At 37.6% G+C, this 17,738-nt stretch overlaps 1 protein-coding gene across 2 annotated transcripts in view; it reads left to right on the top strand.

Moving 5' to 3' along the window:
- Nucleotides 1-17,738, top strand: part of Wdr7 (WD repeat domain 7) — a 315,779-nt gene that overhangs the window by 43,389 nt on the left and 254,652 nt on the right. For both annotated transcript variants that reach the window (XM_055622621.1, XM_055622622.1), the window contains exons 13-14: nucleotides 4,747-4,942; nucleotides 11,401-11,615. In XM_055622621.1, coding sequence (XP_055478596.1) covers nucleotides 4,747-4,942; nucleotides 11,401-11,615 — 411 coding nt within the window. The remainder of the gene's footprint in view (nucleotides 1-4,746; nucleotides 4,943-11,400; nucleotides 11,616-17,738) is intronic.

Genomic DNA, 17,738 nt, shown 5'->3' on the forward strand with positions numbered 1-17,738 from the left:
TCCATAGATGTTTGGATTTATGTCTGGACCTTCAGTTTGAGTCTATTAACCAACATGACTGTTTTTGTGCCAGTTCCATGTTGTTTTCATTGCTACCACCCTGTAGTACAACTTGAAGTCAGGGATGGTGAAATTTCTTACAGTTCTTTTATTCAGAATTGTTTTGGTTGTCTTGGTTTTTTTTTGTGTTTCTATACAAAGCTGAACATTGTCCTTTCAAGATCTGTGAAGAATTTTGATGAGGATTGCATTGAATCTATAGATTGTTTTTAGTATAATAGTCATTTTTTTTATTAATCCTACCAATCCATGAGCTTGGATGATTGTTTAAAAAAGATTTAATTATTTTAATTTTATGTTAATAAGTGTTTTTCCTGCATGCGTTTAAGTGCATGCAGAGTGTAAAATGTGCTTACAGGCCACAAGAGGGTGTTGGGTACCTTGGACCTGGAATTACACATGTAAGCTGCCATGTATGTTCTGGGAACCAAACCTGGATTGTCTACAAATACAACTGCTGGTATACTCTGAGCCATGGAAGGCATTTCCAGTAAAGAATAAGTATCTTATTAGCCACACTGGATTTAAGGAACGATTACTCCAACACACTGGAAGAATAACCGAAAGTCATAGTCATGTAAAGTATGCATAAGTATCCACTATCATTGACAGTGAAGCCTTGTAAAGATAATTGTTGTGCCTGTGGTATTATTATAAGCATTCGTAAGTTACTAAGAAAAATCTAATTGAAGTCCGTTTATTTAAACATGAGTTATCCTTTTAAAAGTTATGTTTATGTATACTTATAATGTGCATATTTTTACAGAGGCACAAATAATTTATACACACACGCCTCAACATTTTTTAATCTGTAAATGATTGAAATAATCTGGAGCATGATGCTTTCCAAATAAGTTTTGGTGCAAATGTGCTACAATTTTTAGTTGAGTAACCTTGGTGTGTGTGTCTCTGTGTCTGTGTCTGTAACCCATTCACCTGCAACTGTGTAATCTAGCTTTTCTCTTGAACTCTTCATTTTCCTCTTGGCTCAGCCTCTCAAGATCTGGGATTACATATATACATCATCCTGCTTGTCTTGTATAATCATTTTAATTACACCATCAAAATGTTTTATACATTATATTGTTACAATGCTATTGTTAAATCATCTTTAGTTGATGTTTCCATATTGAAGTAGAAAAAGAACGAAGTACTATTGCTAGGTTATAGAATCAGTCATTATACACAAAGTAGGTGTTTAGTGCCATGATCTCCAGAACCTAGCTGATAAAGAAAGTTGGATCTAAGTCAAGAAGAAATGTAAGTTGTTAAATATTTTTAGAAGTTCTTCCATAATAATTCTGAGGACAGATAATAACATGTTAATTGTGTTTTAGCAAATCTTTTAAGTGCTTTCATTTAATAGAGAGCTAAGAATTATTTATCATAATTCTGCTCATTGAATCAAAATTAATACTAAAGAAGTGCCTGAATGGTCTTTTTCCTTCTACATTAAATAAGCGAATCATTTGCCTTGTTCATATTGTTAATTTGTTCATACGGGCATCAAAGGTATCCATTAACACAGAATTAATTAGTGAAATTAGAATTAATGAGGTTTTGGTATATTGAGTCATTTCTATTCTATGCTAGTTTTCTTTATATGAATTGGACTAGAATTTTCTTCAAAGAAGGAAAATTAGGTTTATTCTAATCTGTATTTAATAAACAGAGCACCATATTTTCTTTTGAGTTAAGTACCTCTAATAACCATGATTTTTTTTTTTTTACTTACTAATACTGATTTATTTTGTGTTTGTTTATGTTTTTATTCTTGATTATTGTGGTCATTTCAAGAGTGTTCTTTGTAGTGAAGCTAAGGCTTATTCTTCAAATACTTTTATTGTTTACAGAGAGGGTATGTGATTTTTATAATAACAACATAGCATTTTGTGGACACTTGCCAACTTCATCATTATTATATTGTAAGAAAATAATCATCTTATGGCGACTGGGTATATAGCTCATTGTTAGAGTGCCTTCTTTGCTAATGCGAGTGATGTCCTGAGTTCCTTTCCTGGAAATACAGAAAGCCAGGCTGGTGGGGGCACATAACTGGTTACAACACTTGGGAGATGGAGACAGGGAGATAAAGTTCAATATCATCTTTATCTGTATAATGAGTTTAAGACCAGTCCAAGAAACATGCAGAAATTTAAGGTTATCTTTGGCTACATAGGAAGTTTGTAGTTAGGTAAATTTATGTGATAAAAGAATGTATTGTGTGGCCATGAAGAGATAGAATTGGGACACTATAAAAAAAAAACAAAAAAACAAAAAACAAATGTGTGTGTATGTGTGTGTGAGTGTGTGCATGCATGGAGGCATCCAAACTTGCACATGAACTTGTATTGGAGGCCAAAAGAGGATGTTGGGCCTCAGCTTGGAGCTAGCATCTCTTCTAGAGTAGGACCCTGAAAGCTGTAGAGATCCTCCTGTGTCTGCCCTATCTGGGCTGTGGGAGGCAAGTTGGGGCAGCTTGGCTTGTGGCTCAGGTACGCGATCCAATGATTCATTCCTACAGCTCCAAAGATTGTCTAAAACCTTAATGTCCCATAGTCTGCTTGTAAAGCTTAAGCTGTGCAATTAGCTAATATTTGTCTTTTATTCCCCTTATTCTTCCTCTATATAAGAGCAGTGTGATATAACACTTTTCAGTGTTCTTATTCTTTTCATCTTTGAAATGACCCACCTGGGTGTCTTGGGGAAGGTGAATGTCTGATAGTGAAACTTCTCAGGAGGATTTCCCCATTCCTAGGAGTTTTGTTCACTTGAGTGGCTCTACTCCTTTTTGCTAGATTATCAATGTATAAGTTACTTTGCTATTATTGTGTTAAAACATCATGTCCAAAGTTCTGTATAGTGGGAAGGGTTTATGTGGGATGAGCAGTCCATCATGCCAGGGAAGTGGCAGGCACAACATTAGGCATGGAGGCTGAAGTAGCTGTCTGAAAACTCACATCTTGAACCACAAGCACAAAGCGCAGAGAACATATTGGGAATGGCGTGAGGCTTTGGAACTTCAAAGCTACCCCCAGAGACACACCTCCTCCACTAAGGCCACAAATCCTAACCCTTCCCAAATAGTTCCACCAACTGGGTACCAAGTATACAAACATATGAACCTACGGGGCCATTCTCATTTGACTATCACAAAGCCCATCAACCATGACATGCTTCCGCTAGCAAGGAAGCAAGGTTAGCACATCTCCTAACCTTACCATTATATTTTGTTAGTATTAGCTCTGTCAAGCTCCTGTCCCCTCCAGGTCTTTCTATCTCCCTCTTCTTTCATAAGATTCCCTGCACTCTGCAAAAAGTTTGACTATGAATCTCAGGATATGTTTTGATACCCTGCTGGGTAGAGTCTTTCAGAGGCCCTCTGTGATAGGCTCCTGTTCTGTTTCCTGTTTTCTCCCTCTTCTGATGTCCAAATGGATATTAGACATATAATGTAGGATAATCATACTAAAATCTGTACACCTAAAGAAGCTTATCAAGAAGGACCCCGGTAAGATGTTCAGTCTTTATTCAGAAAGGCAAACAAGATGGACACCAGAAGATTTTTCTACTTTTGATAATGCCATTTCCCTTCCACTTACATCCTATTCGACTTTCTTTTTTGTTTTAACTTTTATCTTTATTTGTTTAGTTGTTCATTTTACATCCCAGTTATAGTCCTCATCTTTCTCTCCTCCTTGTCCCACCATCCTTCCTTCTTCCCCCATCCTCCTCCCCTCGCCCTCAGGAAAGGCCACCCCTCCACTAACCCACTTCAGCACTTTAAGTCACATCAGGACCGAGCACATCCTCTTCTACAGTGGCCTGGGAAGGCAGCCCCACCAGGGGGAGCTGATGGAAAAGCATGCAACCGAGTTCATGTCAGAAACAGCCACGCTCCACTTATTAGGCAACCCACAAGAAGACCAAGTTGCCCATTGGGTATATAAGTGTAGGGTCCCTAGATCCAGTCCATGCATGGTTCTTGGTGGTGCTCTGGAGGCCCTCCTGCTGAGCCTTATTACTTAACAGATCGTCACAGTATAGTCAGATGATTGCTTTCATATGGTTAAATTTTAAATTGCTTACAAATTGCCTATGGAAATTAAAAGACTTTAGTTTTTAATTTGCTGAAGTAGATTCAGCTCTCTTGTTAGGAAAAATCTTTACTTTCGTTGCTTATTTATAAACAATATTGCTGTAAAAGAAAATTGAAGGGCAGAACCTAGCAATGAGCCATGAATACACAGCGGAATGTTTAATTGGCTGTCGTGTGGTTAATTGAAGTGCTACACCTTCTGTCATTATAGACAGACACCATGACAGGAACAGGGATGCCAATTAGCAGATAGTATGTGATAACTGGGTCTTTCAAGGAGTGACTGTGCTTGTGGGACTGTGAGAGGTTTGTGTTGGGACAGAAGTGCAGGGAGGAGCATGGGTGTAACTGAGTCATGAGCAGAATGGACCAACAGGCCACTCTCTCCAGAAACAGAAAAGTAAGTTCATATTGCAGAAAGGGTACACGTGAGAGCAGATTACCCCACCTACTGCACCCCACCCTGCCCAGTTTTGCCTTGTCAGACATGGCAGTCATAAGTAATTGTCATTTTAGTTATTGGGAGGCAAGATCTACCTTATTCTGATTTTAATGTAAATGTAATGAAAGTTTATTTTTCTTTTTAGGCAAGAGTTCAACATTGCATCTGTTCTGTAGCCAGTGACCACTCAGTAGGACTTCTAAGTTTGCGAGAGAAAAAGTGCATCATGTTGGCGTCTCGTCACCTGTTTCCTATTCAGGTGATCAAGTGGAGGCCTTCTGATGACTACCTGGTGGTGGGATGCACAGATGGCTCTGTGTATGTCTGGCAGATGGACACTGGTAAGAATAAACGTGGAGAGGAAATAGAGACTTAAAAGAATGTATTTGACTCTCTGAGAATAGTTCTTTATATGAAGTTAAAGCCCAGAAATGTAAAGGGATTCCTATTTATATTTCTTATAACTATTTTTTCTAATTTTATCATCACCCACAAAGCATGATTTTTGTTGTATTATGTTAGAAGTCATAGAGTGGTTCGACAGCCCTTAAAGGCGTGCAATTGAGGGTAGTGTGCAGATGAGGACAAATAAGCAGTGATGTCCATATTATTTATGGACTTGACACGCAAGCTGAAGGAGACAGTTTGGCTCATTTTCAAGAACAGTAAAAAAAGACAAACCTCATTTTTACTTGAATAGCAGGAAAGTGATGCAGTCCAGGTAATTGTAGAGGAATTTTTAACCAAGCAACATGGCTATGCTGGCAAGGGATCCCATCCAAAGCCCTAGGTCTGTGTGATCCAGCTGGAACACAGATATGCCCTTAGTGCACACCTTTAATCCTTCTGGCTGGAATACAGACAGGCCTTTACTACATTCCTTTAATCCCAAACTATGATGTCTAATTGAGTGCTAGACAAAGTGACAAATCAATGAAAGATTTGGCAAAATGAGTCAGAGATAGGATAGGCCCAACTCTCGAGAACAGATGGGAAGAGAGGCTACGTAAGAGCAGTACAAGAGAGGGGTAGAGTGGTAGTAGTACTAGTCATAGGAGGAGGAGTGAGGCAGTTTTATCAAGACAGTTTTACAGAGACGGGTAGCAGAGAGAATGAGCCAGAGAGTAGGAAGGAGCCAGAAGAATAGAACACATTGCCAAAGTTTGTTTGAGGCCAAGCAGAGCAACTCAGTCAGAAGCCAAGAGAGAAGCCAGATTGAATCAGTCAGCTTGGAGAGGAATTTGGACCAGAACAGCTGAGTTGAACCAGCCAGTGAGAGTTCAGAAAGAGCTAGAAAAGGTGAGTTTATTCAGCAGTACATCTTGGAGGCTGAAACATCATAGGCCTAGGTTAGTAGACAGAGGCTGGAAGTTGAAGCCTTCAAGGTTTGGGTTACCGAAGATTAGCTTGTACAGAGGGTAGAAGCTTCCAAGCTTAGGACTAAGGATCGCTAGATCAGAGAAAGAAGTGCTCTGGGCTTGGTCCAAGCTGTGTATTCGTACAGCTTGGCTGTGGCTTTCATCTCATCCCCACTTCTGAGGAAATAAAGCAGGATTTACACTTACAGGTAATATTAGGAGCCAAATTGAAATGGACACTGAGACAACATGTGAAATTTCAACTTTGCATTCTATGTATGGTATATAGTATAGAATAAATATTGCTTAGCAAAAAAGCACAGGTGCTGATAGATTTTTCATATACAGATCAGGAATATTACTAGGGATATTACAGCATGAAATAATGTTTTAGCTTAGGTTTTTGTTTTTTAAAGCATACTTGCTAATGCTTTTGCAGTCTTAAGTAATATGTATCATTGATTAAAACTTTTCTTTTGAGTGCTAGTTTACTTATTATTTAAAATGATTTTACTAAATGTTTTTATTCCCCTTCTGTTTGCTTTACATAGTCTTTTAAAATAGATTTGATGCATATTTTCCTTGTATTGCTATAGAGTAGGGATTATCAGGCCCTTTGGAAATAAGTAGACACATCTTCATCATTCTTGACAAGAGGAGGCATTCTTGAAATCTAACAAACTTCTTTTGCATTTAACTGAATTTTCTGCTTTGCATTGTTAGAGGGATTAATATTTCTGTTATATTTTAAAAACACTAAAGATTAAAAGAAGAATGGCAGACTGAAGTCACAGAGCTCATTGTAAACATGGCCACTGTGATGTATTTCTTTCCGATCTACTTTTGAGTACTTTTAGAGGAAGAATTGCTGTGGATAGAGAGATGGCTCAGCTGTACAGAGCCTGCCCTGCTTTTGCAGAGGACCCCTGTTAGATTCCTAGCACTCACGTGGGCAGCTCATAACCCACCACAGGGGACTGACTACCTCTTCTGGCTTTTGCATTCACTGTCACTCACATGCAAATACCTACCCAAAAACATACACATAATTTAAAAATTTTGTAAAACAGAAGGAATAGTTGGGGTTTTCCTGGGAGCCTGTCTATACCACCTCCACACACCTAATCCTGGCTCTCAGAATGCAGCTCCTTCACAAGCTCAGCATGAGACAGGCTTAAGTTAAGGAAGACACACTCATACAGATAAGAAGTACAGAACAGCAGACAGACGAGAATGGCCCGATAACATGCTGCAGAACAAATAATGTACAGAAGAAAGAGAAAGTACTGAAAGGAGCAAGAGAAGGATCATAGGCTTTTTTATTTCCATCAAAATAACCACCGATTTCAAAACCTAGAAAGCCAGACAATCCTGGAGCACTGCACTCCAAGTCCTAAAAGACCAAAACTGTCAGCTTAGACTACTTGCAGTACCCAGCAAAACTATCTTCCATATTTGGAGGAGTTAGGAGCATATTCCTAGGTTCAAACAGGCTCAGAAAATTTCTACCCAGTAGAACAATCCTAAGTAGAATATGGGAAACAATACTTTAGACTGAAGAGAAGCTGGCTATATGCTAAACAAAGAAGCTGTAATTTCTGAAACAAACAGTATAATTAAAACACAAACAGCAAAAAGCCAAACAACTAAAATGACTGCATTTAACATACACCATTCTTTTAGCAATAACTTTAAATATTATTGGCTTCAATTATAAATCAAAACACATAGGCTGGCTGAATAGATTTAATATCAAAATCTATTTTTCTGTCACCTACTTGATATTCAGCATTAAAAATAGGCCTCACCTTAAAGAGAAAGGATGGAAAAGAGTATTATCAGCAAATGAGACTGTAAGGTGAGTAGTGCTGCTACATTATTTGCTGAGAAAATAGACTACAAGTTAAAACTAATCAGAAGAGATGAAAAAGACACTTCATCAGATTCAAGGGGACAGTTAGCCAAGACATTATGATCCTAAACATACATGCAAAAACTCTGCTGAACCCAATTTCATAAAAAGCATATTACTGGAATTAAATTGATAGATTAAGATCGACATAGTAACAGTGAGTGGTTTCAGTATATCACTTTATAGACAGGTTATCTGGACAAAGAGAGAGAGCAAGATAGAGAAGGAGAGGGAGAGAGAGGTCAGGGTTAGTTGATATCATGCATTAAATGGACTTAACAGATATTTACAGAATGTTCCATCCAAACACCAAAAGAGTTCACTTCTACCGGTGGCCAATGGAAGCTTCCCAAGAATTAACTGCATTTGTAGACAGAAAACGTATCTTAAGGAACTCAGAAAGATTGAAATAGCGCTGTGTAGACTATTTGACCATAGTTCCACAAAGCTTAAAATTAACAGCAGAGAAATCACTAGTAAGTACAGAAACCCACAGAAGTGAAACAAATCATAACTGAATGATGAATGGGTCAATGAAATAAAAAAAGAAATAAAAAAAATTCCTGGAACTAAATGACAGTAAACACAATATGATAAAACCTCTGGGACACATTAAAAACACTTTTGCAAGGGAAACTACAACTCTAAGTGCTTGCATTAAAAATCAGAAATAACACAGACAAATGACTTGATGATGTAACCCAAGAATTTCAAAAAACAAGAACAAACCATACAAAAATCCGGAACATGACAAGAAACAATAAAAATCAGAGCAGAAATTATTAAAATTTAAACAAAAATTGCAAAGAATCAACAAATGTAAAATAAACAAGATCATTAGACCCTTCAGGTACCAAAAAAACTCTGTTATAAAGAGGTAATTCAGAAATTTGTGCTCCATTAAGTTGGAAAAAATATAAATGAGATGGATTAATTTCTAGACGCAGCCGAACCACCAAACTTAAATCAAAAAAAGAACAACCTAATCAGATCTACCATGAATGAAGAGATTGAAACTGTCAGAAGGCTTCTGATTAAAAACAGCCCAGGTCCAGATGGTTTCACAGCAAAATTCTATGAGACTTACTAAGAAAATCTACAGCCAATCTTTCTTAAACTATTTTTTTTTAAGGTAAAAGCAGAAGGAACACTCCCAACTCCATCTATGTAGCCAGTGTCACTCTAATAACCAATCCAGATAGAAGACACAAGAAAAAACTACAACAGGATTATAGGTCAACATCTCTGATAAACAGAGATTTTAAAGTCCTCAATAAAATACATAAAAACCAGTTACAGGCATGCACAAAAAGATTATTCACTGTCACCAAGTAGACTTTATCCCACTGATGCAAGAATGGTTCAACATACACATAAGCAAATGTAATAAATGACATGCATTGGCTTAAAGACAAAAATTACTTGATCACTTCAAAAGTTACAGAAAAAGTCTTGATAAAATCCAGTATGTCTTCATAATAGAAGTCCTATAGTGTAGCACTTGAAGGAACATATTTCAACATAATTAAGGCTATAGATGACAAAGCCAAAGCCAATATCACGCTTCCTGATGAAAAATTTCAAGCAATCCCTATGAGTTTGAAAAGGAAAACTGCAACTAAAGCCTGACACATTAAGTGAATAAGAAAGGTATCTGAGGGTGTCTAACCAAAAATTAACCAGGAGAGCTGTTTCTAAGCGAACAGAAAAGCAGGGTTGGGTTTGAGTGTTCCCCCAAACACTTGAAGATGGCTCAAGTAGTCTTCAGAGTTTAAGTACATTTCATATATCAAATCCTGCCTGAACCTGATTTATGGAGCTTCATTTTTTATTGATATGATAAATAAATAAATACTGCCAATACCTTCAGGATGTACCTTCCTGACTCTCCAGGGACCTTTATATCACTAGCTACAGCTTGAACAGCAACAAGAGGAAAATATGTATCTCCCAACTCAGTTGAAATCCAAAATAAATGTGGCTTCTCCATTTTTATCTCTTGGTATTTTCCCCCTGCATGGATTTTCAAGAACTCTATTTTAAGCTATTAAGTATGTGTCTAATTAACCAATAAATAGTTAATGCTATACATAGAGTGAGCAAAACACCCCAAACTCTCTAGTTCTTGTGTAGTTCATAGTTCTGGATCTAAAGAGGCTGAGGAGCTATCTTAGTGGTTAAGAGCACTTGCTGCTATTGCAGAAGACTCAAGTTCAGTTCCCAGAACCCAGATAGCAGCTCATAACTGTCTGCAACTCTACTTTCAGAGGTTCTGACACCATCTTCTAGCCTCAGCAGGTACCAAGAGTGCATGTGATGAACAGGCATACACGCAGGCAAAACAGTCATACACACAAGAATAATTTAGTCTTAAAAATATATAGTTGATGAGTTGGTAATTAGGATTAAGGAGAAAGTAAAAGAGAAAAAGAGAAACTATTAAAATAATCTGGGAGTTTTAATGGTAGTGATGAAGCCCATGTTATTCAGGAGGAAATTTGTATTCTATCTTAAGAAATGTGTAAGCCAGGTGGTGCTGGCACACACCTTTAATGAGAGGCAAATGAATCTCTGAGTTTCAGGCGAGACTGGTCTACAGAGTAAGTGCCAGAATAGTCAGGGCTACACAGAGAGATCCTGTCTCATAAAAAAAAAAAAAGAAAGAATTAGAGGAAGAGGAGGAGGAGAAGGGGGAAGGAAGGGAGAAAGAGAAAGGGAAGGAAAGGAAGGGAGGTAAGAAAGAAAGAGGGAAAGGAAGGATGAAAGGAAGGAGAGACATGTAGATGGAGGTAAATAGAAGGGAGGCCAGATGAGGCGCTTTGAAGTAGATGCGCTTAGAAACAGCACTTATTTTATAAACATATGAGAAAACACACCACAGTGAAACTAAGACTCCAAAAGATGGGGATGTAGCCCAGTGGTTGGACACTTTCTTCTTGCCCAGCGTGTAGGAGGCACTGAAGCAGCAGTGAGGAAGACATTTTTGAAGATTAAATGGAGAAGACTCAACATTTTCCTTCCTGTTTTGTGGTTGCTGTAGAAATTATTGAAGGAGAAAATGGACTCATTTTAGTGAGGTTTTTTATTTTGTTGTTGTTTAATGTTGATAGAAGACCATAAGAAAGGTGAAATCATTGAGCTTGATGTTTAAAAATAATGTGAAAGTCATAGACTAGTCAAGGGAACCCTCCTGGGAAACAAAAGAGGGGAAAAGCCTGGTGGAGGTCTTAAAGTCCTGGTTTTGATTTGATTTGATTGGAAACACTGCGTGAAACTTTAGGGGAGAAGAATAACTGTGGAACCTACGTGGAAGAGTAGTGCCTGAAGGGAGTACAAGGTAGTGTTAGTGGGTAAGTAGTAGTAAGACACTCCTATAAAAAGTATATGCCATCTTTTTCTATACCTAAACAAATTAAAAGTTCGTAGTATTGCATAATACATGGGACATATTATTTTTTTCTGTGCCTAAACAAGCAAATTAAAAGTTCATAGTTTTGCACAATATACATGGACATACATTACCTTCCAGGTGCGCTGGATCGCTGTGCGATGGGCATAACAGCGGTAGAGATACTGAATGCTTGTGATGAAGCCGTTCCCGCTGCAGTAGACTCTCTTAGTCATCCAGCCATCAACCTGAAACAAGCCATGACAAGACGGAGCCTTGCTGCCCTTAAAAACATGGCACATCATAAGCTGCAAACCCTCGCAACTAACCTCTTGGCGTCCGAGGCCTCTGACAAAGTGAGCTTTGTGTGTGGTTTCACAGTCTGTGGGTTCCATGGAAGGCCATTTAGTAACACAGCTTTTCCCAGTACTGAGCATTTTGACAAAGGATTTTTTAGCCATTCAGATATCTTAAAATTATTTTTATTGAATTAAATGATATTGGTTTGGTATTATAAAAATGGAGTTTTTCTCCCTTGTGTAATCTTAAGTTCAAGTCAATTTTCCCAGCTGGTCCTTACAACCCAGACACTAGCTGCTTCTCTGTTTGGCAGATGGATGACCTAGTAATAAGCAACAGCAGTCCCAGGCCATTAAACTGGTCCTCTATCCTTTGTTTTTCAAAGCTGAGCTGCTGTTTATTTTGTGGCTATCTTTTGTTCTTAACTTCTTCCTGTTTTTTTTTTTTTTTTTTTTTTTTTCAGAAAAATGGTTATTTAAACTTGTGTATAAATACTGAAGGGATTGAAAGATTCACCTGTAAACTGACAATTATCCATTAATTAGTGAATGCTGACAGTGTATGAAATACTGCAGACTGTCCCATTGACCCATCTTCTGCAGTAATTGGCAATGATATCACCCTTTTGATCATTCTTTCTTTCCCCAAGACATTAATGTTTTATTGGCTCTGTTGTCTTTTATATTTCATTAGTTGGACTTGTGAAATCCTTCTGTGGCTTTCCACTGTGATTTCAGGTCCATACTTTAAAGTTTGAGGAGAAATCACAGCTTAAATGTGTTTGCTGTGCTTGTCCTTTGTTTCAAAGAATCATATTTGACCAGGAAGTCATTGTCTTATTATACAATGTGACATGACTTTAATTTTGTGTAAATGTGTAAAATCAAGGTATTAAAGAAGACATGTCAATGTTCTTATCTTTAAGAAATAAAAGATTCTTTTCTTAATGTTAGTTCCTGGAAATAAAAAAATTAGAAAAATAATTATATAATTATATGGAAAAGTAAAGAAAGATAAGCGGTATAGTCCTGTTTATGAATGGCTTTAGTATGTGGTCAAGGTTCATTATGTGGATTTTACAGTCTTGTTTGTTCCTCTTTTAATAGTGTATTTTATAGTGCAATTAGTGATAAAAGCAGCAGATAGCTGCTGTAGAGTAATTTTTGCCTACACAGAAAACAGTTATAGAAGGGGAAAGGCTTAGGAAGCTGAGGCTGCAGGAGGATAATCACTTCATGAAAAATGTATGTTGGCTGTACCATTAAGGATTTCTCTAACTATTGTGTGTGCTGTCACTGTCTCTGTGAGTTCATATGTGCATCAGCCCTGTTGTATTCTGAAGATGCTGTTTCCTTGGAGTCATCCACCTCCTCTGCTCTTAGAATCTTTCCACTTCTTTCACATAGATTTCTAAACCATGTGGGGAGGGCTTTAATAACGACATCCCTTTTATGGCTGAGCTCTCCAGGATCTCTTCCTGTCTTCACATTGTCTGTTTGTAGGTCTCTGTGTTGATTATGATATACTGAAGAAGATGCTTCTCTGATGGGGGCTGAGCAATGAACTGATCTATGGGTATAGCAGTATGTCATTAGGAATCACTTTATTGTTATGTTTCTTTAGCAGAATAATAGTAGGTTTTCCCTAGGGCCCAGACCTCTGCTAGTCTCAGATTCTGGCCTCATTAACTGTCAGGTTTAAGTTCTATCTCATGGAATGTGCATCCAATCAAAACATATTTGGTTACTCATATAACATTTATACTGCTATTGTACAGTATGTCTTGCATGCAGCTCACTGTTGTAGGTCGTGGGGTTCATAGCTTGGTGGGATTAGTGACTGTTTTTCTCCTCTAGTAGTGTGAATCTTACCTTCTAGCACTATGAATGGTAGTCAGTAGGGAGAAAGCTTCTAGTTGGGCACCAACATGATTTCTCCATGTTTAGTAATATAAGTGGTGTCTTCAGCTGACTTAATATCAGCTTGTGGAAGGAAACCAGGAATACTAGCAATTACCTGTCGTATTTGTGGGTATGCTCTTTGAGGCCAACAACACAACAGGATGCAACTCATTCCTGGGAAGTGGGGATTTACTTCCTATCATATGATATCTAGTTTATGCATTGCCTCCTCCATTCTATGGTAACCCCATTTAATTTCCATTTATATATGTATATATATACATATATTTTAGGAAGCTTCTACTATAGTAGGTTTCCATATGGTCTTTCAAAAGGTTTTTAGTATTAGTTGTCCCCTGTCCCTCTTTATAGCCCCTTCTTTACATTGCCCTCCCATCCCCCTTTATGGATATTTTAAATCAAACACATATATCTAAAGCTTAAAAGCTAGCATCCGTATATAAGAGAAAACATGCGATATTTGCCTTTTTAGGGTACATCACTCAGGGTAATTGTTTCTCGCTCCATCCATTTATCTGCAAATTTCTTAATTTTGTTTTTATCAACAGTTAAATAATATTCTGTTGTGTAAGTGTGCCATATTTCCACTATCCATTCATCAGTTGATGGATGTTTAGGTTGTTGCCAATTTCTGGCTATCATGAACAGAGCAGCAGTGAACAAGGGTGAGCAGGTATATTGGTTAGTTTTATGTCATCTTGACACAAGCTAGAATCTTTTTTGAAGAGGCTCTCTGAGCTGAGACAATGCTCCATCAGATTGGTTTATGAACAAGTCTGTAGGCTGTCTTCATGATTAATTAATAATTGATGTGGGAACACCCAGGGAAGTTGTTCCTGAGTCGTATAAGAAAGTAGGCTGAGTAAGCCATGGAGAGCAGGCCAATAAACAACTTATTGGCCTCTGCTTCAGTTTAGTTTCTGCTTCTATTTTCTGCCTTGAGTTCTTGCTCTGATTTCTTTTGATGATGGACTATGATGTGGAAGTTTAAGCCAAATAAACCCTCTCTTCCCCAGATTGCTTTTAGTCAGGTTGATTTATCACACCAACAGAAAACTAACCAAGTCAGCAGGTATGTAAGAGTATGTATTGCTGGATCTTTTGGTAGACATGTTTTCAGCTCTCTTTGCTCATGGCCTACTTTGCTGACTCTCGCATCAGAAGATGACATTTGTAACTTCAGAGCTGTGGGTGTAGTTTGTCTCAGGAATGGCTTTTGGTTCATTTTTTAAAGAGCAGGTGAAGTGACTACTTAAGAGGGTGGCCTCTGTGTCTCTTTAACTTGCTAGGTGTGGATCGTGTTGAACAGTAACCAGCCATAGCCTCTTGTCAATCTTGAAGCAAGAACCAAACTTTTGCAGTGACTTTTGGGAGTCTGTGTTCAGATGTATGCCTCCTTCCTTTCATTTCAGTTTTTACCTCTTGAGATTCTAGTTCTGGATACTGGCTTATTATTTGTTCATGACTGATTGATGAATGAATAAGCTTGATTTAGTACATTTTGATCATTTACACATTGCAAACCCTTGAGGTAGAATTATACGCTATAGATAGAAATTATTTTCTAGGCGTATCCTCAGATGATCATATTCTTGGGGGCCAGAGTATGGGAAGGGAGGAACTTTGAAGATAAAATGTTTATGTAGGTGTAAGAAGGTGAAAGTATCTAGGTCTCACATACAGTTGAAAGCAGACCTTTGTAAAAAGAAAAAAAAAAGTGTGTCAGCAATTGATCAGAGACTGAAATAACAATGGGAATTGGGGGAAAAGGTTTTTAGGTTTAGTAATTTGGAGCATGCCATTGATAGTTGTTTTTGTAGAGTAAGTTAGGTCAGAAATCGGGGTATAGTGAGCAGAGATTGAGAATGAGATGATGAGGTAGAGAGTGGGTGAATTTCGCCTTTAGTGGTGGATGGAGAAAGAAGAATGGTTGTGTGGCTGTGTGATCAAGAACAGGGTTTGTGTTTTGTAAGATCCACACATGTGCTGGTAGAGAGGATAATTAGTAGAACATTGAGGGGGACTCAGTATTGAGAACAAAATTTAAGAGTTAATGATGATGAAAAACAAAGAAGTGAATATACCAAGCTCTTTTTAGTAGGTAAAAGTAGGCCTTGATATCTATTGATAAAAGAAATGGTTATAATCTCTTAGGATAGAGCCATCCCCTTTCCTATGCCTGGCACAGTCATGTATTAGGAGTTAGATTTATAAGGTAGTAGTTTATACTCACCTGTAGATTGCACGTGCTTGGTGACTGTACAGATGATATGCTAAGCAGATGGTCTGAGTAGCTACAGAGATCTGATTAATTTTCTTACAAAGCGTTTGGTACAGACACTGGATCTTGGTTTGAGACCTTGTGGGATATCTTAGGTGACAGGGATTTTTTTCAGTAAAGCAGTAAAGCCCTTAACTGTGTGATCTTAGGCCTGTAGTATATGATTCTCTGTTCTGCACCTTTATATTGGGGCATTTTTTTAATCAACAAAAGTTGCCCTGTTTATATGGAAACATGACAAAACTGACGACATTGAAAAAATGATCAGTACTTTTCTTTCACTTACATTTTTCCCCACAGTTGTCTTCTTAGTCAAACCCTTGGGAGGTGGATGAATGGGCTCTGTTTACAGAGGTCACTACCTTTGTATAACGGAGAATGGAATTCAGAGGTCAAATATTACCTACTCAGAACATAATGTGGTTTTGCTTATAGAATTCATGTTGTAAAAGTTTTTTTTTTTTAAATCTGATTGAATTGACTTCATGATTCCCTGTGAAAAGGGCAGTGCACAGCACAGAAAGACAACCCAAACAACATTGTATGCAGTAGTCAAGGCCTTGTCTAGAGAATTCTTATTATCCTTAGAGAAATTCCTATGACATGTATGACCTTTGAAGAATCAGGTAAAGTAAATCAACATTCCACCTCCCAAGTTTGATGACTATTTTAATAAAATATCAGTCTGTTGGTTGTACTTACTATACACTTGTAAGTGTATATGTTAGTTTGGGTTGTTCCAAATGGTTACTTTCAGTTATTAGACAATTAATTTTATTGTCTACTTTGCCCTAATAAAGTTAAAGAACCTTAACTAACCTATCCTAGTTTTAAGAACAAAGGGGTACTGAGGAGGATGTCCCATTCAGACCACCTGAACTTAACTCTGAGGCTCACATGGAAGATGAAGGCTATCTTCCATGAGTTGTTCTCTGATCTCAGCACCTACTCATAGGCACTCATGAGAGAAAGGTAGTAAATAAGTAAATAAGTGTAATAAAAAGAAAATAAACAAAAGAGTAAACATAACTATACGAGGGGAAATACATTTTTTTTTTCAGTTAAATAAAGAGAACATTGGTCATTTTTAATCTTTTGAGTAATATGGAGATATATGACAATTTAGATTAATAATAAAATGAATGTGGTCTAATATGTAAGACTATAAGCTTTGTGGTTGTTGGCACTAGACGTTTTTAAAAATTGTTTCTAGAAAAGTTTTTTAAAATAAAAAAACTGTGTGTTTGTATGTGTATGTATGGTGTATGCACATGTGTGTAATACATGCATGTAAGTCTGCATGAACAGAAGCCAGAGGAAGACATCATGTGTCCTGCTCTGTCATTCTCTGCCTCACTCCTCTAAGGTAGGATCTCTCAGACCTGGAGTGTCTGGAAGCAACCAAAGTCTATCAGTCCTCCTGTTTCTGCCTCCCACCACACTGGGGTTCCTTCCAGTCGTGGGCAACCATGGCCAACTCTCTATGTGGGCTGTGAGTATTCGGATTCATGTCCTTAATGCTTGCTCAGCAGGCACCCTTACTCACAGCGCCAACAACCCAGCCCTACAGAGGTATTTTAAAATATTGTCAATCTTCACCATCCAGACATATGAACATATGATACCTTGAAAGAGTAATGTTTTGTATACCATTATCATGATATTTAACTCTCACTGTTTTCTGAATACTTAAATTTCATATGCAATAACCAGAATTCTTCCCTTCTCTTATCTGTACTAAAACATGGGCTTGGATGCAGAGTATCAAATGTAATCCCACCCAGCACTTGGGAAGTTAGGCAGGAACACTGTTGAGTTTTAGTTCAGCCTGGGCTGAACATAATGAGACCCTGTTTTACTGCCTTTCCCACAATGGGCTTTGTCTATTCTATGAGATGTCTGTTTCTACAGCATTAAATATTTCTTTTGTAAGTCAAGGACTTTGGGTTGGGGAGACAACCTGTTTTTCAGTTTTA

Source organism: Psammomys obesus, unplaced genomic scaffold, assembly GCF_907164565.1.
Source record: "Psammomys obesus unplaced genomic scaffold, mPsaObe1.curated_primary_1811, whole genome shotgun sequence".
In the NCBI taxonomy this organism is placed as follows: domain Eukaryota; kingdom Metazoa; phylum Chordata; class Mammalia; order Rodentia; family Muridae; genus Psammomys; species Psammomys obesus.